This window comes from Leucopleurus acutus (assembly GCF_964270905.1).
Source record: "Leucopleurus acutus genome assembly, chromosome: X".
Lineage (NCBI taxonomy): Eukaryota > Metazoa > Chordata > Mammalia > Artiodactyla > Delphinidae > Leucopleurus > Leucopleurus acutus.
In genome coordinates, this window is record NC_139148.1 from 106,958,166 (window position 1) to 106,981,035 (window position 22,870).

The window sequence follows — 22,870 nt, forward strand, 5'->3', positions numbered from 1 at the left end:
GCACTAATTGAACTCATTCATTCACTCACTCAGCAAATACATTTAGTATCTGATATGTTCCAGACACTGAGGATACAATGGTGACCAAGGTACACAAAATCTAGCCATCATGGACCCTATGTTCTAGTGGGGGAGACAGACAATAAACAGTCAGATAATTCTGCTTCTAAGGGAGCTATATTTGTATCACGGGGCCCATTCTTCCTAAGTCTTTCTCTATTGGTGCCTCTGCTGTCTCTATTGCTCCCCTCTTGTATTTTTTGCCCTTTCCTCTCTTGTGGGTATGGTGAGAGAGAAGAAAGCCATTACAATTCTTCTTTCTCTATACTTCAAGCTCAGCGTGAGGTTTTGAATTTGCTAAAGTCAGGTTTAGTACTGGTGTAGCACTAGGGTGAAGATAGTATTTTTCATCAACACTGCAGTAGTGGGCTGGCTCAGCTGTCAGGCTGCTTGTGAGATGACAACGAGGGACGGGATGTGAGAGTTGTACTATTACCTTATAATTTATCTGTTCCTTTTTTATACAGTTTTAGTTGTGCTGAACCCCATCGTACCTGGCTGCTTTGACAGGCGTGCTATTTTAGCAACACAGGACAAAACAGAGAACGAAAAGAAGAATGCATGGTACGCTTTTGCTGTCAGCTTGAGGTTGCCCTGTTCCTAAATTTGTGGATGATTTGTTCAGGGTTGTTCAGAGACAAAAAAGCTTAGGTTTTGTTTTTGCCTATGTGACACTGAATGTTCTCACAGTTCACCTCATAGGTGGGCTGTTGTCCATAGGGAGTGAATGTGGGGATCCCCTTCCCTATCATCTCCTTTCGGGTTTGAAATTCCACCACTCTGGGCTAATCATTTGCCCACTAATCTCTGGGCTAATCATTTGCCCACTCAAAACATAAAGAGTTCAGGGTGGACTAACTTCTCAAGTACTTAACATTGGTGTATGCATTCATTTATCAGATCAATTTCTTCCTTGACCCAAAGCATGAAAAAGGGTGAGAGGTGGAGTTGGCCATAAGCAAGTGAGGTAGGCAGATAATGAGACAATCTTGGCTTAGTTCCCCAGAGCCATGCCCCAACATCATCTTGAATGCTGTTTTATTTTTTTATTCTTGGTGTTGGAAATGAATGTAGGAGGCTTATGTTTACAGTTTATCTACCAAGGTTGATAGATTCTAAGGCCGAGTATGCATCAATCAAGGAGAGTAACTATGAGCTGCCACTGAAATCGTAGAGGATTGTTTTCAACCCTAGCAGATGGACAGCAAATATCTGGCTTTTGGCGTAAGGCAACTCTGCACATCTGATCCATCTGTAGGACTAGTGAAGATTTAAAAATTGTTCTCCCGGGCTTCCCTGGTGGCGCAGTGGTTGAGAGTCCGCCTGCCGATGCAGGGGACGCGGATTCGTGCCCCGGTCCGGGAAGATCCCACATGCCGCGGAGCGGCTGGGCCCGTGAGCCATGGCCGCTGAGCCTGCGCATCCGGAGCCTGTGCTCCGCAACGGCAGAGGCCACAACAGTGAGAGGCCTGCGTACCGCAAAAAAAAAAAAAAAAAAAAAAAAATAGTTCTCCCTATTGGGCTCCCAGCTGTACCAGGTTCTCAAGGAGCTAGGTGCTGATGTTGTTGAAGAGATACAACAGACAACATAACTTCGGCTACTTAAATTCCAATTTAAAAAATTATTTTACATACTCAAAAGGAAAAATGTAGAAGACCGTTCAGCTTCAAACATTAAACAAAGTCTTGTTCTAGTGAAAAAGGAGGAAGTTTGGGGGAAATATTAACTGCACATCTTGAAATAGAAGAGAGAAGGAAATAAAGGTTGAAAGGTTCTGAAAAATTTATGATAGTTTAGCATCAACTGAACTAAAACCATATTCTCTATTAACAACAGATGATAAAAGTTACAACACAATTCTCAACACTCACAGTGTGATTTAAAACAAGTTCAATGCCCCAAATGCTAAAAGGTGGGCCCTATACATCAAAGGGCACGTACAAGTCCACATAAAGACAAAGCACCAATTAAATGGTTTATTCTCTCATCTAAGGCCCATCAAATAGATAAATCTGGAACATTTTTGGATGCAGACTGACTTTTGTACCTCAACCAGCACCTTGGGATCTTGGACAAGAAGGTTGGGAAACTTTGATTTGTTCAGGATCAAGATTGCTGGAGATGACTAGGGCAGGGCGAGAGGAGGCACTTGTCCCAAGTCCGCTGTTCACTTACTACTTCTGATTCTGTAGGAGCCTCTTGGCTGTGCTCAGGGGTGTCTGTTCACTGACAGTACTGAGAGCTTCTGTGTTTTGGTCTCAGAACTTTGGGGCCTTTCATTCTCTGTCAGTGTGTTTCTGCCCCACATGAAGGTCATGTACAACTTGCCTCTATCATCAACCCCTTTGGGGACTGATTAGTTAAGCTAATTAAGTCAGTTAGTTAAGCTAAGTCATGGTGGCCCCCTGGGAAAACCGCAAGGACAGGAGCATTACCAAGCATTCCTGTCTGCGTGCGTTGGGAGTACAGGCCAAATCTTGCAAAGTCCAATGGTCCTCCCCTCTCTGTCCACCCGTCCATCCGAACCCTGTGTTGCGTGGGTGGGCCTGGGAGGGGGATGGAGCCCTACGGCAATAACCAAGCTGCTAAACTGCTGAGCTGGTTTTAATTGAACCGTGAGAGGGAGGTTTTCAGGCAGGTAGACAACATCCTGTTGTTCGGGCGCTCCTCTCTCTTTTTTGCACATCTGGCTGAACTGGGAGGCGGGTGGCTGACTCGTGTTGGGTTGCGGCGGCAGCAGCAGCAGCAGCGGTGGCATCTGTCCGCTGCCGTTCCACGCCTAGGTCCTCCCAAGAGTTCCCCAGGCCATGGAGGCGGTGGCTGTGTATCATGGCAAAATCAGCCGGGAGACGGGGGAGAAGCTCCTGCTTGCCACGGGTCTGGACGGCAGCTATTTGCTGAGGGACAGCGAGAGCGTCCCGGGAGTGTACTGCCTGTGTGTTCTGTGAGTACATGGTGGGAGCCTCCACTGCCCACCGTGCGGCCCAGGCCCGGCGGATGCCCTTTGGGGTGGGGAAACGCAGTGTAGAATTTACCTTTGCTGCCAAAAGGACTCAGGCTCCTGATTTCAGTTTTGACCTCTAATAGAGGCCAGCAAGGTAGAGGCCTGTGATGATGGTGGAGCGGCCAGCTTTGGGGCCACCTCCTCAGGGAAGGAGAAGCCTCTCTCTCCAGCTCTCTTGAAATGGCTTTGGAGGTGCCTTCCCAAAGGAACGTCAAATTCAAGGAGAGGAAGAAGACTAAGAAACTGAATCTATTACTTTAAGACATCAATACCAGTTAGGTCAGGATGCAGAGAGAGGGATGTTTCTGAATAAAACCTCCTCTCTGGATCTACTTACTGAGTTTTCTTTAGAGGAGTTGGCAGGCAGAGGGGGGTTTCAGAAATAGGGCCTTTCTTGATAAAAGCTTGGACTGACAATAGTCATAAAGGGAATGGAGGGAAAACACCCTTGTATGATTCAGTTTTGCTCTTTACCTAAGCATCTTAGTCTAACGCCCCGTTTTGAATCAGATGCACCTTCATCTTTGCTTCAGGGCTCCAGAGTCAGGCAGATCTGAGACCTAATCTTGTGCTGGTCTGATGCTGACTTTGGCAAGTTAACCTCTCAGCCCCTCAGTTTTCTTGTCCATAAAATGTAAATAATATTACTACCTACCTCATAGGCGTGTGAGGATTAAATGCCATATGCAGGTAGAAAATTTAACACTGGACCTGACACATACTAAATGTTCAGTAAAAGTAAGCTGTTGTTGTTGTTGTTATTATTATTATATTATTATTTTTTCAGTCTGTTTCGGTACTCAGTATTATTATTATATTCTTTGTTTTTTTCAGTCTATATCTTTAAGTACTCACAGGGCATTTCTACGGAAGTACCTAGCTCGATCACTCTTTGTTAGCAGGACAAAAACATCCACGAAAACACCAGCCCTGCACAGTAGCTTCTAGACAGAAACAAAATGAGGGGAAATGCTTGGTAGTAATTTCGGTGTCTGACGATACACTGCAAGGTTTTGAAGTTCCTTCTGGGTCATTGAAGAGAGATTGTATTGAGCCTGGTGTTAGAGGATTTTCATTGTTTATTGTGTTTTTTTAAACGGTCAAGACATGTTTGTGGCAACTATCAGGCCACGCTAGATACATTTGTTATAAAAGCTTCCAGGACAATACGTGCAAGCTATTGAATCTCTTGGGCTCAGATCTTACGTTTCCTTTATATTATTGTTTTTCTCAAGTGGAAACTGGAGACAGTCAGTGAAAGCCAACTAGTATTCCTAGGCTCTTTTCTTATCAAAAGAAGGTGAAGGAGTGAGTAGACTGGTGAAAGGGGCTTCTTTAGGGAAGCTGATAAAGGAGGTAATGGGCCCCTTAACCTAGAGGTAAAAAATAAGGTACAAAAGAAGCCTAGGATGGGGTGGAAGAGCAGGGGACAGTGTGTGGCAGGATGCTCTTAAGACTTCAGACACACCGGCCTCCTTGTTGTTTCTCGAGCTTGCCAAGCTGCTCCCTGCTTAGGATCTTTGCACTTAACTATTCCTTCTGCCTCTTCCCTCAGAGAGGACTTCCTTGACCATCCTATCTAAAATAAGTGCCCTCTCCCTGTCCCAGTTACACTCCATCACTTTATTTTTCTTCAGGGAACTTTAAACTATCTGACATTTGCTTGTCTACTTATGTCTTGCTGGGCTTTCCTACTAAAATGTAATCTCCGTGAGAACAGGGACATTGTCTCCCACACCAGGAACACAGCCTGGCACGTAACAGGCATTGTGAGGCACGCAATAGGTGCTCAATAAACGGTTTTGAATTAATGAATGAACTGTTAAGACAAATACTGTTCTTTACTGCAGAAAGCTTTTGGGCTGATATCAGGAGGCCAGGGTGTGGACTCTGGGGAAATCACTCAACTTCTCTGGGTCTTGGTTTCCATATTTGTAAAACAGGAATAGTAATGTATGTTCTACCTTCTGCATAAGATTACAGTTGGTAAAAGATGCAAGAGAGAAGGATAATCTTAGCCTTTTTCCCAAGTAAGCCAGAACTACATAAGGTATTAATTTAGGCAGGTGGGAATTTCTCAAGTTAAGTTTTCACCCAAAGTAAATCTTGCATAAATGCAGTTTTTATGACTCTTAGTTCTCCGTGCACACCTCCTTATGAAGTAGCAGAAAATTGTCGGCAAATTGGGAGTCCCCCTAGCATATCTTACGATGGGCACACTGAGGCCTCTGAGTCCTGGAGGGTGATGGCCAGACTGCTCCAGAGGAAAGACACAAGGATGCATTGCCTTTTATGACAGTTTCTCAGCCTTTTTTGAGCCAAGGATCCCTTTTGATAAACGTAAACATTTCATTTCCTCCTTTTTACTACTACGCTGTAGTAACAAAATCAAATTTTATTTTGAAACAAACCACATACTCATTTTAAACCAAAACATCTATGGTTATGATATACAGCAGAAATAACAATGTAAATGGTGTCTCATATATATGAACAGCAAGGTATAGCTAACAAACATATATTTGACTGTAGGGTTCACTCAGAATAGTTTCTCAATCTGTCTTGTTTCTTCTCATTATCCAAGAAGGTTTGGTTGAGCTTCAGTTTCTGTATTTTTATTGTAGAAATAACACATTGCATATGCCTTTCTAACTCTACTTTAAACTATACTTTCTAACTAGGTTTGCTCCTTTCCCCAGTTCTGAACCCCCAATCCTGGCCTTTAGATAAGGCCTTTTCCTCTGTTCATTTTGGGAAATTGAATCTCATAAAGTATTAAAGAAATTTTCCATTTATAGGATTGCTCACCTTCATTTAAAGCGAGAAGTTTTTCTTCCAATTATTTTCAATAAGTAAATCTAGATTTTGGTATAAGTCTATTAAAAATAGTTCCTAAACACTTATTCATATTGTAGAAAGTTTTTAAAATGTAGATAATGGACATGAGGGAAAATCATCTATAGTTTTATAACCTAAAGACAATTATTGTTGAAAATTAAGTGTTTTTTCTTCTGTATTTTAATAAAACAAATTGCTTTATAAACATATGTGCTCTTACACTATTGTATTCTGCTGCATTTTCCACTTAATGTGAAAAAAACACAGTTATATATAATGTTCTTACAAATGATTTTAAAACATTATTTTTAATGATTTCATGATAGTCCAACCAGTCCAACTATATTTTCCTTAACCAGTCATCTATTTTTAGACATTTGAATCATTCCAGTTTTTTGCTATTATAAATTCCGTCATGATTCATATTTCAATCCATAAAGGTTTCCTTGTATTTATGATGACTTCCTTATAATGAATTTCAAGATGTGCAATTTTTAGATCAGAAAACATGAACAGCTTAAGATTCTTGATGTATACATGATCACCAAATATTTTTTCCTAAATGGTTATTCCAGTTTATATATATGCTCACCAGTACTGCATGAAAGTGTCTGTCTCACCGCACCATCCCTAGAAATGGGTATTCTTGTTAAAAAAAAAAATTCTTCTTGAAATTTGGTGTCTCACTCTTTATTTCATATTTCTTTAGTGATTGAGTGTCTATATGGTTGGTAAACTTGTATTTCCTTGTTCATGAATTGGCTCTTTGTGTACTTTGCCTATTTAACCATTTGGATCTTACTATTTTTCTTAACACATTATGAGGTTTTTTTTTTTTTTTTTTTGCGGTACGTGGGCCTCTCACTGTTGTGGCCTCTCCCGTTGCGGAGCACAGGCTCCGGACGCGCAGGCTCAGCGGCCATGGCTCACGGGCCCAGCCGCTCCGTGGCACGTGGGATCCTCCCAGACCGGGGCACGAACCCGCGTCCCCAGCATCGGCAGGCGGACTCCCAACCACTGCGCCACCAGGGAAGCCCTTTTTTTTTTTTTTTTTTAATGAGTGTTTATATACTAATCCTTGATCTATTGAAAGTATCTTTTCTCAGTTTGGTGTTTGCCATTACTTTTCTTTGACACACAAAAAATTAACATTTTTAGTAGTCAAGTCCGTCACTCATTTTCTTTGTGTTTGACTTCCCCCTTTGCTTCCCAACTTAGAAAGTTCTTTGACCTGCAGAGATGTCATAAAACTTCACTTCAATTTTTGTTTTAAATTTATGGTTTGGCTAGTTTATACTTTTTAATTCCATTTGGAATTATATTTTTATGTGGAGAAAGGATCCAATTTGATTTTGTTTCGAAATAGATAATAATTTATAAATAGAACTTTCATTCCTGATTGATTTATTAGCCTACTTTACTATACATTAAATTCTTACATATAACAGTTACTGTTTTGCAGTTATCTATTTGGCTCAATTGATCTATTTATTCTTATACCACTAGCGCTATATATAGTATGATAATGTTTTAATACATTTAAAAAATTATTTGCTGTTCTTACCTGTTGGTTCTTCAAGATGAAATCTAGAATGATTTTGTTAAATGAAAAAAATCCCATTGGGGTTACCTTAAACTCATTAATAAGCTAAGGAGGAATTGTCATCTTTAAAGAATTTAGTCTTCCTATCCAAAAACCTGATATGTCTCTCCATTTATTAATTTTTTCATTTACATCCATCAATAGAGGTTTGTAGTTTTCTTCCCATAGGTCTTGCATAGTTTTTGTTGTTTATTTCTAGTTATTGTGAGTATGAATGTATGTGTCTATTTTTTTGTTTCTATCATGAATGGAATCTTTTCCCACTATATTTTCTTTTGCAACAGGAAAGCTACTGACTTTATGGGGTTTTTTTGTATCCATCCAGTATACTAAATGTTCTTATTAATGCAAATAGTTTAAATTTAATTTAATTTAATTTTACTCTTTTTGGTTTTCAAGGTATATCAAGTTTCTTTTCACTAAGGTACATGTGAGCTCTCACATTTCTCCCCTTTTCACCCCTAATGTAGACAGCCATTGGGAAAGTCCTAAATGCCCACTGGGATAGTTTGATGGTGATAAGAGAAAAACAAATTTAAAATATTTAAAATAATTACTTTGAAGAAATAGTTTATTTCTGTACATCCTCTGTACATATCTCAGTTTGCTACTTTTATCTGATGGAAGATTTGGAAAAAGAAATGCTATTATATTCTTTAGCCTCAAGGACACATAATGAAGTCATTTGACATATACGTCTTTAGATAAAAGGATAATTATCTTTTTGTCCTTTAAGATTTAAAGGATGACTGGGAATAAAGTGCCTATCAAACAATTGAACTGGAGAAATGGGTGAAGGAACAGTGACAAAATAAAACTCCAGCGTATCAGTTGTAATTGCAGGGAACAGAAGAATGAGAAATTATAAAACTTAGTTAATTTTTGAATACAGTTGGATATGTGTGTTGGCACCGCATTTATCTTCATGATAATTGAGGCCACTAGAATTACTTTGGATTATCTAAGTACAATCCATTAATGGCAGAGCAAACCTGAAGGCCAGCCTAGGATTAAATGTGCAAATACACAAACCACCAAATGGACAATTCACAGGCCAATAAATCACGTGCTGACTCTGGTTGACAATGTAAAATTAAGTTGCAAGATTAGTCTGAAGATGTCATTTAGTTTAAAGCAAAAGGGAAGCCTAGGTTGACCTCTTTTGGGCTCTCCCCATCTTGTCTCTATGCTTTAAACCCTTCCTTTGCCCTTTCTCTCCGGTCGTAAGGCCAAGCAGACTCCCTCCCTTTTTGAGAACTATGCTTTTGGATTCACCTTAAGATCAATTTGTTAACTCATTCCCTCTGATATAAGAGAGAGGCAGCATAGAAAGATGGTTAAGAGCCCATATCTTACAGCCAGACCCTCTGGGTGTGCATCTCAATTCTGGCCCTTAACCAGCTATTTTACCTTGAGCAAGTTACTTAAACTTTCTGTTTCAGGTTCCTTATCTGTGGAAAGGGTGACGGCAATAATAATACTACAGTACTTTACCTCATAGGGTTGTTATGAGAATTATTGCATGAGTTAACATTTATAAAGTTAATATGTAGTAGGTGTTTGTTAATATAAATAAAAGCTCCATAAATAATTGTGAGACAAAGTTAGACCATTGTATGAGTACTTAAATAAAACGTTCTGTGGCACTTCAAGGGAAGAAGAGATTATATTTATTGTCATGACTCATCGAAACTGGTATTACATAGTTTTACCATCAAACTTGAAGCTGAATGACTTTTGATGGTTCTGAAAAATTCAAATTCACTGAAAGAATGAAGATTGGGCCATAGGAAATTCAAAAACTTCTTGGATCAAAGTGGCTTTCTATAGGATACCATTCCTCTGGGTATAAAAGCTCTGAAATATTTGTTACAAAAACAGTCACATCATAATTGTGCCTTGAATTTTGCATGTAACATTCGTTTGTATAGACATAGACAGCCTGGGCACTAGCTTGCTTTATTTGTGGTGTCATGAAGAAGTCAGATGTACCTAAACCTTTTCTTTTGTGTAGTCCTTGAAGTGGTATAAAGAAGGAATTGATGTGGTTTTGTCAATTGTAAAGCAAGACCTGTCCCCAACGCTGACCCTTTGAGAAAAGAAAAAATAAGTCAGGTTGCTTTCTTCTTGTCTCTTTCTAACCAGAACACTTTTTTAAGAGTTGGGGACAGCTTTTGAAAAAATAAAGGCAAATTTTAATATTAGCAGGGACTGAATCAACACATGCTTTGTAGTCATTAAAATGCAAAATGTATTTTTTAAGAAATTAATTTTTTAAGAAAATTAATTAATGGCAACAACAACAGAAATCTCTATTGTTTTCTACCAATTATTTATTTTCTAGATTTTTTCATGATAAATTTAAAATTCCAGGCTTATCATCAAGTGTGACAAAAAGGTTTGATGGAGGAAGGAAGTTAAAATTACACTACATTCTTGGTTTGTCTATATTAATGGGGAGTCAGAGGAAAAATAATCCTAAAAGGGATGTAACAGTTTTTAAAGACGAATGATATTTTTCTGATTTGTGATTTGCTTAGGCTAGATTTGTAAAGCTCCAAGTTGTAATTTTACTTCTGTTTCTTTAAAAAAATGTTGTTAGTCATTTGTATAACTTTATAAGGGAAATTACAAGACTTCCCTGGTGGTCCAGTGGTTAAGACTCAGTGCTTCCACTGCAGGGGGCACGGGTTCAATCCCTGGTTGGGGAACTAAGATCCTGCATGCGGTGGCATGGCCAAAAGAAAAAAAAATGGAAAATTAATATGCAAGGATGCATTTATATTAGTTTAAATTTACTTCTAGTTTATATACATATGGGGATAGTTTTGAACAGTAATCAGAGTGGCGGCTCTCCTTGTGTCCACTTCTTTCACATACCATCATTTTATATCAACATGGTCCAGGTGTTTAAAATTTTTTGAAAAATGTAGCTCTCTAATACCTTTGAACTTTGGTATAGTTTTGAACCATTCTTTCTGCTGCCATTTCCTTATTTTGAGTAACATTCCTTAGGTTAATTCCATTTTTCATTATTAAAATAGAACTACTATGAAAATCTTTGTCAAATTGCTTTTTCCATTTGATTCCTTAGAGTATATGAAGATAAAGAAGGTCATTAGGTAAAAATACGCACAGTTTTATGGCTCTTGTTATAATTTGTCAGTTTATTTCCTAAAAGAGTGATTTTTCAGTGGACAGGGAGAGAGTATGTGTAGTTTGGAAAAAACATAATATTTTCATTTACTTTTGTATTATAGAATTATTGTTTCATAATACAAGCTACAGAAAACAAAACTATGAAATCTTGTTGGGGAAGAGGGAGTAAAAAGTTCAGAAACACTGTTCTGTGAAGACCAAAAGCATTGAAAAAGCTTCAGCTTTTATTTAAATAAAATTTCATTCTTAAAGCATAGACTAAAAAAAAAAATTGAGTGACTATGGGGGTGGTGAAAGAAGCCAGCTTGACTTTGGAGAAATTGCCATCAATATTCCCAATGAGGTGTGAGCATTTTCCATGCATTTTAATCAATCCTTCTGTAACTTTAATGTTCCTACAAATCATCTGGAAATGTTGTTAAAACGCAGATTCTGACTCAGCAATTCTGGAGTGGGGCCTGAGATTCTACATTTCTAGCAAGGTCCCAGGTGATGCACTGTTATTACCCTGGGAACATAATTTGAATCGCACTGTTTTAAATCTCTTCCATCAGTGATATATGAGAGTATATCAATGACAGTTGGCTACAGGGGATCTTTGGTCAGTGACTTCAGCAACTTGGAAGTGGAAGAGATGAACTGCTGGCTTGTTTGAGGGGTGAAACAGTTTTGCTCATTCAGAAATTTGAGGAGTTGTGGAGTAGGAGATTGTTAAAATTGGATGGGTTAATCACAACGAGCTTTATGTGCCACTAGCACCAGGTTGTTCGAGACTGAAGGAGGTAAGGACTTTTGAAGTGGTACTCAGGTTCCTGCTGCTTAACTGAAAGTGCGATAAGATCAGATTCGTTAGGAAATCATTTTCAAAACAGACTCATTTATTTTGACTAAATGAGGCTGAATGATAGTAGGGAGATAGATTCATTGTATCTTTTAGAAACCCACTGTTTGAGAAAGTGGAAAACTGGTTGCCTATGATTTTGTTTGCATCGTTGCTGAAATTTTAAATAATGCATTTCCACAACACCTTTAATGATACTGAATTATTGCCATTCATCTCTTCCCATAGGGAAAATGGAACTAAAGGCCTATGCTATTTCCCTGCTCCTACCTCCATTTTGCTGTGTGACTTTTTTTTTTCTTTTCTTTTTCCGGCACCTTGTGGGTCTTTGTTCCCCGACCAGGGATTGAACCCGGGCCCTGGCAATGAAAGCACCGAGTCCTAACCACTGGACTGCCAGGGAATTCTCTGCTGTGCGACTTTAAGAAAACCACTTAAACCCTTATGTTTGGAGTCCCCATGGTGAAAAATGGAAATCAAAGCTCTTGCTTTGTTCCCTGTAGGGTACTTACTGAAATCAGTGAGGTACATTTCAATTGCTTAAAAAAACAAAAGACTTTACAATGTAATATTTTATATTTATTTAGCATATTATATATGCTAAAAAGTATACTATATGCATATATCAAGCTATTTCATATATGATCTAAGTATTCTGGCAAACCTTTATAACAAAAATGAAACATTTCCTGTAATTGTACCAGCAAATTAAATTGACCCTTTTTTGGGTTTCACAAATCGAATGAACGTGATTAGAGTGTTTTAGACCTATTTTTTTCATCCTTTAGGTAATAGTACTGATGGATAGTGATTAAAAATATAGTAATTTAATCCACATAAAGACTTTTAGTTCTATAGGGGATTAATGGTAAGTGAGGTCAGTTACTCAAGCTTGACCCTGTTTGAGATACTTTAGGTTCTTTTAGGTTTAAACACATTTAATTTTACCAGACTTTAGCATGTATTTTTTTTTGTTTTTTTAAAAAATTTTTTGGCTGCACCATGCTGCATATGGGATCTTAGTTCCCCAACCAGGGATGGAACCTGCGCCCCCTGTATTGGAAGTGTGGAGTCTTAACCACTGGACTGCCAGGGAAGTCCCAGCATGTATTCTAATCAAAGATATATTTTGACCCAAACTTGTGCCAAAGAATAGCAATCAGAAAATGTCTGAAATAAAACTCTGTGAAGATTCAGATTCATAATTTGAAGTAATTCAGCATAAAGTTTACCATACTTTTCTGGGAAGCAAAGGTTTGTTAGGCAAGTTAAGTAGCAGTACCATAGATACTAAAATATAATAAATAATCTATATCCATTACAGTGTGGGGATCAAAAGCCAGGGCTCTAGAGTCAAAGATGCCTGATTTAAATCCCATCTTTGATGCTTGATTTGTAGTGTGGCTTTGGTTACTTAACTTCTCAAAGTCTCAGTTTCCTCATCTATAAAATCAATTTCACAATATAAAGTTCATAAGATTACTGTGGGGCCCAAAAGAGATAATGCATGTGCTGTGGGCTGAATTGTGTCCTTGTCAAATTCATGTATTGAAGCCCTAACTCCCGATGGGGATGTACTTGGAAATAGGGCCTTTAAGAGGTAATTTAGGTTAAATGAGATCATAAGGGTGGGTCCCTAATCCAATAGCGTTCTGGCCTTATGAGAAGAGAGAGAGCACCCTCTCTCAATGAATGCACACAAAGAAAAGGTCATGTGAGCACACAGCAAGAAGGTGGCTGTTTACAAGTCAAGAGAAGAGGCCTTGGAATGAAACCTATGTTGCTAGCACCTTGATCTTGGACTTCCAGCTCCAGAACTGTGAGAAAATAAATTTCTTTTGTTTAAGCCACCCAGCCTATGGTATTTTGTTATGGCAGCCTGAGCAGACTAGTACAGATTTTGGTACTGAGAAGTACAGTGCTGCTGTAACAAACACCTAAAAATGTGAAAGTGGCTTTGGAACTGGGTCATGGGTAGAGGCTAGAGGTGTTTGGAGATGCATGCTAGAAAAAGCCTACCAATACTGTGAACACAGTATTGGTAGAATGATGGATGTTAAAGGTCATTCTGATGAGGTCTCAGATGGAAATTAGGAACGTGTTGTTGGAAACTAAAGAAAAAGCCATCCTTAATTATAAATGGCAAAGAACTTGGCTGAACTGTGTTCTAGTATTTTATGGAAGGTAGAACTTGCAAAGTGGATATTTAGCTGGAGAGATTTCTAAGCAAGGTGTTGAAGGAATAGCTTGGTTCCTCCTGACTACTTATAATAAAATGCAAAAGGAGAGACATGAATTGAAGAAGGAATTGTTAAGCAAAAAGAAACCAGAATACAAAGATTTGGAAAATTCTCAGCCTACTCATATGGCAAAAAATGAGGAAGCTTGGTCTGGAGAGAATACCAAGGGAATGGCTGGATAATCACTCCTTAAGGAGATTGCCCATGATGTTAACTAGTCATCTCAACAGAAGCCAGGAATAGAGTTTGGACCAAAGCATCAGAGACACTGTCAGTTTGGACCAAAGGGAACAGGGCAGGACAATAGTGCAGTTTGGCTGCAAACATGCTTTATCTTTCAAGAAAATGGAAGAATGATCCTGAAGTTGTTTCAGAGATCATCAGGGTTACCACTCCCACCACAGGCCGAGAGTGCCTAAGCCCAGGTGGGCAAGGCTGCTTCCACCTAGATTTCAAAGGTGGGATCAGCTGCCCAACAGAGCCAAGTGGGTGGGGCTGCCCCTGCAGAGCCGTGGGGGTGGCAGTGCCACCCAGTGGGCCTGGAGGGCAGAGCGTCAATCCAAAAAGGATTATTCTCAAGCATTAAGATCTAATGGAATTTGCCTTATGAGATTTCGGACATTTTTGGGACCTGTCACCCCTTTTCCCCTTCAGATATCTCCCTTTTGGAATGGGAATATCTGTCCTATGCTTGTCTTCCTGTATTTTGGAAGCACATGACTTGTCTGGTTTCACAGGTTCACAGCTGGAGAAGAATTTTGCCTCAGCAGCAGTCATATCCCCAAGTCTCACCTGTATCTCATTAGATGATATTTAGAAGAGACTCTGGACTTTATTTAGACCTCAGAGTTGATGCTGGAATGTGTTTAAGACTTTTAAGGCTGTTGGGATGGAATGAATGTATTTTGTATGTGAATTTGGAGGTACCAGTGTTGGAATGCTATGGACTGAATCATGTTCCCTCTCCCCCCATATTCATATGTTGAAGCTCAACCCCCGATGTGGCTGTATTTGGAGATAGGCCTTTAGGATGTAATTAAGGTTAAACAAGGTTGTAAGGATGGGGCCCCAATCCAATAGGACTGGTGGACTTATAAGAAGAGAAATCTCTCTCTTCACACACACACACACACACACACACACACACACACACACACACACACACACACATACAAAGAAAAGGTCATGTGAACACAGCTAAAAGGTGGCTGCCTACAAGCCAAGAGTAGGGGCCTCAGAATAAAACCTATGTTACTGTCACCTTGATCTTAGATTTCCAGCCTCCAGGGCTGTGAGAAAATAAATTTCTTTTGTTTAAGCCACACAGACTGGTATTTTGCTATGGCAGCCTGAGCAAACTAATACAACATGTAAAACTCTTGGCATGTAGTAGAAATCAACTATACAGATGTACAATATGCGTACACAGTGAATAATGGGGGAAAACGTTTACCCCATCTAAAAGGACAAGCTAATTTCAAGTACTTTAGCAGGACTCCTTTTTAATTCGAATTACTATTAGTACTATATTATGTATTATAAAGTTATATGGTAATAGTAATATCATAGGAATATGCCACATTTATATTTATAATTAATATTATTATTAACTTAAGTGGGCCTGATAGTATCTTATCCCCAGTGAAATGTTTTCACCTTAAGGCTCTGTATGTACTCAAAAAATAATATTACTATGCTTTGTTGAATCTGTTTAATAATTCATAATTTTTACCAATTACAATAGGTCTCTAGTTTCTTTCTGTCCCAACAGTCTCTCACCTTGACAAATCCTTAGAAGTGTGAGCACCCTCGTTTGAAAAAAAAATGAAAAGATAAAGAAGGCGTACTAGAAACTGTGATATGCAAGCAAGTTAGATTCCACAGGCTTTTCTTTCTATGAATGCAGTGGTGCAATATACGTGTGTCCCAGTGTATGTATCATTTATATGTAATAGTTAAAGCTCAAATTTAGAGCATCCGTTGTTCTTTTGGAATTTTTCAGTAATGGAAGTTTATTCTTTCACAGGTATCAAGGTTACATTTATACATACCGAGTGTCTCAGACAGAAACAGGTTCTTGGAGTGCTGAGGTATAGCTCTTTTATTTATTTTTGCTTCTGGGGGTATCAGGGAGGTATTTGAAATTTAGACTGCTTTTATAAAAGAGCTGTCAAATCCTACATTCCCAAAATATTCATCAGATTCAAATCACTAAAGCTCCAATCCAAAATTGCTCATGGATCATTAAGAAGCCTTTAGAGAATTTTGGTCCCAGTTCTGTTCAGCCACCACTGTATGGAGTGGTCTCACTTTGGGGGAAAGATAACAAAGTTAAAGGATTGTGTCAAACTTTTGGTGCCTATGTGAAATTTTAGATAGCGTATCAAAAATATATTAAAAAATCAAATCGACAATTATTTACCAAATGATACTAATGCAAGTGTTGGCTCTATGGGGGATTAAACAACATGACTCCTGTTTTCTAACAGCCTGTAAGACCCTTGAGAGATACAACATGAATTAAACAGCAATGCGAGAGCCTGGTGTTTGCTGTCAGGTGGATGTGTGTTCCAGGTCTTATCTACCCCCAACCCCTTTCTGAGAGGTCTATGACCTTGGGTAGGTTACCTAATTTTTCTTTGAACCAGTTTCTTCATCTGTAAAATAAGCCTAAAAATAGTCCCTTGCTCATAGGGCTCATTTTGAAGATTAAATGAGATAATGCATATAAAGAAAGCTCTTAGTCACAGGACTAGCAAGCAAGCCCTCGAAAATGAGAACTCACCCAAATTGCTGAACAATATGATTGTTTATAGTCAAGTGCTATCTAGCACAAGCATTTAAAGAATAGAGAATTTTCCAAGTATTAGGGTAATCAAGGCTGCTCTCCTGTGGAGGCAGGACTCCCAGCTTAGCCATATGGGAAGGACAAGGATAGGTAGAAAAGAGAGAGAGGGAACATTCCAGTGACTCTTAAGCTATGCTCCGCAAAATCCTGAAGTTCTTTCATTTGAGTGCCTTGGAGTTGCCCAGGGGGTTACAGAAGGATAGGAGGACGTGTGGGTATGCTTTGGGTCCCCAATTTGTCTTTAATCTGAGCAGTCCCTTTTAGTTTGCTTATCAACTGGGGCTCTGAGAAAAATTTCATTAGAAAAATGGGTTCTTATGGCTTTGAAAACATTTGAAAGTCACAGTACCATTGCAAGAAATGCCTGTAGAGTGAATCTCTTTCCACATACCAGGGTAGTATCAATATATTACCATGCTAGCAAAGTAGAGGTTTCTACAATGGAAACTTCTGACTTCAAATGCTTTCTCTGATTTCTGACTTTTTATAAAAACAGTCCGTCTTTATAATGAAAGGACTTCATTATGAGTTGTTTGAAAACGTAAATGCTAATATCAACCTGTATTAATAACTCAGTCTATGCATTTAAGAAACTCTGAAGTCTAGACTTAAAAAAAAAAGTAAAATAGCTCTAACCTTTACAGATGCACTGGTGAACTAGAAAGCACAAATTGCAGACTACAAATGTTTTGAACTACTGAGATGAATTAGGGCAAGTTTTCAAACACATTGTTGCTTTATATCAGGATAATTGATGCTACCATTCTAATTAGAGGAAAAGCAGTACTATTTCTAATCAAAACTGTTTATACCCGTTTATTTTTAAAAGTTCTCTGCATCACTGCAGAGATGATTGAATAGGATATTAAATTTCATTTATTATGAGGAATAGTAGTGTATGATATATACATATATAGTTGTATATAATTTGACCAGAAATAGCCCTTCTTCCTAGAGAAGTAGCCTTCAGCTGCTGAAGAATATTCTTTATGGAAAGGATCTTAAATTAGTAGGGCTTAGGTAACGTTTTCTTTAAACTTGTTTTCTTCCATTTCAAGTATAACATCATATGCAGATTGTTACATGTTTGTGATCATGTTAGGGAAGAAAGGGCTTATTGAACACAAATGCTCTCTCATTCTGTTGTCTGGTCTGACCCGTTTATCTAATAATATTGTAATTATCTGCACCAAGAGAGCAGAAGATTGGCATGTTTTCTCCAAAGGGAAAACAGTTTAAAAAAAAAACCTCTTTAGATTTATTTTTGAAATGCATATTGCATTTTTTTCTATCTACTAAATTTGCCTTCTAGTTATGTTTTTCTATGGTGAATATTAAACTAGTGTGTATTCTTAGAGCTCATATCATCTGACTGGAAGAAATTTCTCTAGAGCATATTGAAGACCAGCTATGATCCAAAGCATGTTTCCATGGATAACTGTATGGGAAATGTGCAAATTTGAACAATAGCTGAGTTCAGTGACAGGATGGGAGATGTCAGTGGTACAATTCTTGTGGTAAATGTATTTTCAGAATGGGGTAAATAACAGATAATTTATATTGCTCTTTGGAACAATGCTTTAGTTTGCCACATTGCGGGAAAAATCTTGACAGTAGCACTAAATTTTCTGTGCAAAGATTGTGCTAGAAATCTAGGTGTGTCTGCAGTTTGTTTCAAAGAGTGGAGTGAAATTGAACCCTGGATCCACTGAACTACGAAAGACAAATATTATGTGATTTTCTAGCTTTAGGTAGACTTTTAGGTTTTATCATTGCCTAGTATATTAATTTATCTCATGTGACTCAGGCTAAAATTCTGCCAAATTGTTAATTCAGAGAATTCCATGTACAGTCACCTATCATTTATTAATATGTTCATTGTCTGTGGTACATTGTAAAAAATGTACTAACATCCTCCTGCTGACTTCAGTGCTTTTGGGCTTTTCTGGATATTTGATCATCAGTAGATCAGTGGATGTTAAATAATTTTACTTATTGACCTAAGCAAAGCACTATAAATTCAGTCAGTTATTTGCCAATGCAACATTGCATGCCAAATTCAAATTGCTTTTTTACCTTCAGTGCTATTATTCCTCTCCATTGGCATGGAGGATCAAGTGTTAACTGCATACAAATCCTCATAAAAAAGATGCTTCTGTTGATAAATGGTTTTACAAGCCACAAGAACAGGTAAAAAGATGTGTGGTTTGAAATCTTTCCACACCGGGGGAGTGGATTAGTTTCTCTTCTGGTTGGTGACTCTAACTTCACTAGAACCTGTTTGGTCTCTAATCTGCCTAATCTGAAAGGAAAGAGACTGGGTCCTAGGATCTGGAGCCAGTTCTGCCTCTGGTTATCTGTGTGACCTTGGGCAAGCTGAATTATCTCTTTGTATTTCCATTTTCTTATCTGTCAAATGGGAGTAACCAAATCAGCCAATAACTGCCAGGAGATGGGAAAGTGCTTTGAAAATGAACAAGTACTCCAAGGAAGACATAAGAAGGTTATTTTGTGCCTATGGCCTGCCTTTGACATTTGGAGATTCTATCCTGGAGCCAAAGAACTGTTTGGATCCCTGTAAGAATGGCCATATTATTTTGGATGAGGTCTCAATAGAGTTCTGGGAAGGTGTTTTGACTGTAAGGCTGGAGCTGAGTGGGAGCGTATTCTGTATCTACTGAGTAGCTGTGTGAGCCTATGAGCTGACACTAATTTAAAGCTAAAAAGAACTTTTTCAGTGTTTTCAGTGAAAAACTCTTTACCCCAGTGTAGGAAATGACCAAGAGTTATAGTGGACAGTGTGCTGTCTTTAGCATTTTGTCTAGCTGACACACGTCTGTATGCCAGCCTTCATGTTTTCTCATTAAATGCTAACAAACAAATAGCTCCCACCTCAAAAACTTTCTAGATGGAATAGCTGAAAAACAGCTTTCTAAAAAAACTGGTCATTGTTCAATTGCTTATAGCAATACTATTTTATTTCATGTAAAATGACAGTTTTGAGCTGACGCTTAAAGCTTGGCTCATAAGCTTTTGCAGGAAATTGTTGTTGATTTCAAGTAGTGTCTTTACAAGAGAATTCATGTCAGGAGAGGAGTACATTTTAATACTCACCTGCAAATAATGATCCCTTCAAAACCAAACAAATAAATAAAGGTGACCTTAGTCTTTCATTTTCGTGTCATAGAGAAAACCTTGTCACAGTGAAGTGTTGACATAAAGAGCAGTTTGGGGGAGGATAGGGAAGTTTCCCAAGGAGGAAAAAATTTAATGTGTAGGATGAGGCAGGACATATCGTGAAGTGAAAGAGTGTGAGGACTAACTAGCCTTGCATTGTGTGCCTCATAACAGCCAGTTTTTAATTTCCTGTGTAGCATTTTATATTGTGGAATGATGGCAGGGAGGATGGGTTGTAGTTGTTGTTTTATTTGTTTGTTTGCTTTTTTTTTTTTTTTTGGTTCTTTAGGCTTTTTATTAATGACCTGTAGGATCTGTGTTTTTTCTCTGTTTAACTGCATCCTCTCTGTTGGTGAATTCATTGTGGGTAATGGCCTGTATACCCTTAGAGGTTCGGGATGTATGATGGGTAGCAGGCAGGAAGGGCAGGGCGATGAGCAGCAGCTTGTACAAACTAATACCACCCTCGGGAGAACTGAAATGACAGCTCATTAGCTCCTCTTGCAGGGAAATTCAGCCAACCAAAGTAAGCTCTTCTAGAATGTTGTTTTTCCTTCTTCCTTATGTTTTCAAATATTTGAACAAGTTACACAAATGTTACCTCTCTAAGCATCCCTTGCACATTTTGTAGGCCCTTTTTTGTATCATTATGAGGTAGATGAATAATCTGCTTGGCCTTTTATTTTCCAGACAGCACCTGGGGTACATAAAAGATTTTTCCGGAAAATAAAAAATCTCATTTCAGCATTTCAGAAGCCAGATCAAGGTATTGTAATACCTTTGCAGTATCCAGTTGAGAAGAAGCCCTCAGCTAGAAGTACACAAGGTGCTACAGGTATGGTTTACTGTTTATTTTTGACAGGTTTGGAAGCTTAGGGCTATGAGTCACCCTAGTCATAAACATATAGAAAAATGCAATAAGAAGATGGAGCCAGCAGCCCCAGTGAGAGGGGGCTATTCACATACTATGATTTCCACATGCTATACTATAAACTTTTAATAAAACTCTGCAAAAATATAAAAAATTCTATGAGCCCACAACATTTTAATCTCTCTTATCCCGTCTTGTTTTCCCCAGCCTGTTGTGTCGCTCCATGAGTACCATTTCACTTCACTAATTCAGACACAAATAATTTGAAAGACGGGACAATTCAGAGAACATCTGGACTTGTCCTTTACTTTTGCTTATTATCAGGTAGTGTTTTCCCTTCAGGGATGGAAAGGCTAATGTTAGCTTGGTCCACGTGATCCCGATTTCTGAATTTGTGGTGCTTGAATTAATACAATTTTATTGTAGCAAAGGAAAGGAAGTTAGTAGACTTTATTTTTCCACTAGCGCAAATTGTTACATCTCCTGAGCAAAGCTATTTTAGTGGACATGTCAAGCTAATCACCGAATACTAGCCAATGTCCTCAGCTGTCAGATTTGTGATAGTTGATATCTATTGAAGGGGGTTAATCATCTGTCTTGAGTAAGAGGATACGCGTTGATTGAAACAATAAATATTTATGATTAAATAAAATGAGTTGTTATTTCCTTTTTTGACAGGGACCCAGGCTCAGGCATAAACTGACAATTAGACTCAGACTCAAGTGGTGAATTAAATTAATGAGTAGTTAGCTTTTTTAAAAGAAATGTAAATAGAATTCCAATTTACAAATTGGCTCAGTATGCCATTCTCTATAACAGTTTTAAATACTTGTTGCTTGAGCTATATCATTGGATTGTATCTTTGTGAACTTTATGCAGTTGGAAATTTTATGTTTGAGTTAACCTGTAATTTTAATAGCTTGTAAATTTATCTCTTCTTGATTTTTGTTATTATTTTTCTTTAGGGAGAAGAGAAGATCCTGATGTCTTCCTGAAAGCACCATGAAGAAAAATAAAACACACCTTGTACTTTATTTTCAGTAATTTAAATATATGCTAAGTCTTATATATAATTGATAATACAGTTCAGTGAGCTACAAAAGTATTTCTGAAACCATCATAGTCCTGTAATGGAAGCATCTATAGCATGATGTTAAAGCTGAAATGGACTTTTCGGATAATGAGGAGCTTTGAAATGAGGATTGGGGAAAAATAATTCCACAGGTTATTTTCAGTTATTGTATTTACAAATGGGAAATGACTTAAAACATAATGATACTTTATAAAAGATTAATGTCAATTCTTGCCAAATATAAATAAAAATAATCCTCAGTTTTTCTCAAAAGCACCATTTTTAGTGAAATATTATTTGATAGCTACTGATTTTAAAATGTCTTGCTTGATTATATGGCAGGAAGCTGGTTTGTGTCCCTCGTCTTTGTCATGTGCGGTTCTACATTAGGTATTATGCTCTCCAATAGCTATAGTGTTATAGGCTCTCTGGGGATATATGAAACTGTGCACTGTGTGCTAAAAACAACTACTAGATAGAGAGTGAAGAATTTCTGTTTAATTCTGAAAGCAACCTTCTTGCCTAGTGTTCTGACGTTGGACAGGTAAAATCCACAGAGCAATCTGTAGTTTAAAATTCCCGTAATTTAAAATATGCTCTAAATGTTTATTATATTTGATGCTATAGGATTTGAAATTATATTACAAATCTGATGAAGTGGACTTTTCTTCTTTTCATTTACCTCTGCCCCAGTAGTTGTCACTCCATGTAAAAACAGCAGCTGCGGCTCATCAGCTGTGGCTCATGAGTAGCTGATTTACAAGCAGTCTCCCTATCAGGTGGCCCTACAAGACCATTGGAAGCTTACAGGTTACATTAATTTTTAACAATTCCAAGTAATTGTAACCTAAGTGAGAGCCAAGATTGTAGGCAGTGATGGGTATTGGTATTTTCTTCTCACATTTATATTTTCATGACTCTTACAATTCAATTATATGTCAAGTTGCTTCGGGCCTCATAGAATTCATTCACTCAGCAAACACAATAGGCACTGGGGTAGAGAAGTAAAAACACCTGGCCTCCACGCTCAGGTAGCCCCCTGCCTAGTTGGACAAGAAAACAATAGCAATAAAAGACAATAAAAGAAAATAACAATAAAAGACAAGAAAATAACAATAAAAGGTGGTAAGTACATGGTAAGTCAGGGTCCCAACAT

General features: G+C 38.1%; 1 protein-coding gene across 2 annotated transcripts; it reads left to right on the top strand.

Moving 5' to 3' along the window:
• Positions 1 to 2,868: 2,868 nt before the first annotated feature.
• Positions 2,869 to 21,648, top strand: SH2D1A (SH2 domain containing 1A; the record flags this gene model as incomplete). Of its 2 annotated transcripts, none has more annotated exons than XM_082865476.1 (4): positions 2,869 to 3,005; positions 15,773 to 15,836; positions 20,462 to 20,606; positions 21,608 to 21,648. In XM_082865476.1, the coding sequence occupies 4 exons, from the start codon at positions 2,869 to 2,871 to the stop codon at positions 21,646 to 21,648; spliced, it is 387 nt and encodes a 128-aa protein (XP_082721602.1). The 2 variants fall into 2 exon arrangements, with proteins under 2 accessions (XP_082721602.1, XP_082721603.1); XM_082865477.1 differs by having other exon boundaries at positions 20,462 to 20,597.
• Between the last annotated feature and the right edge of the window lie 1,222 nt (positions 21,649 to 22,870).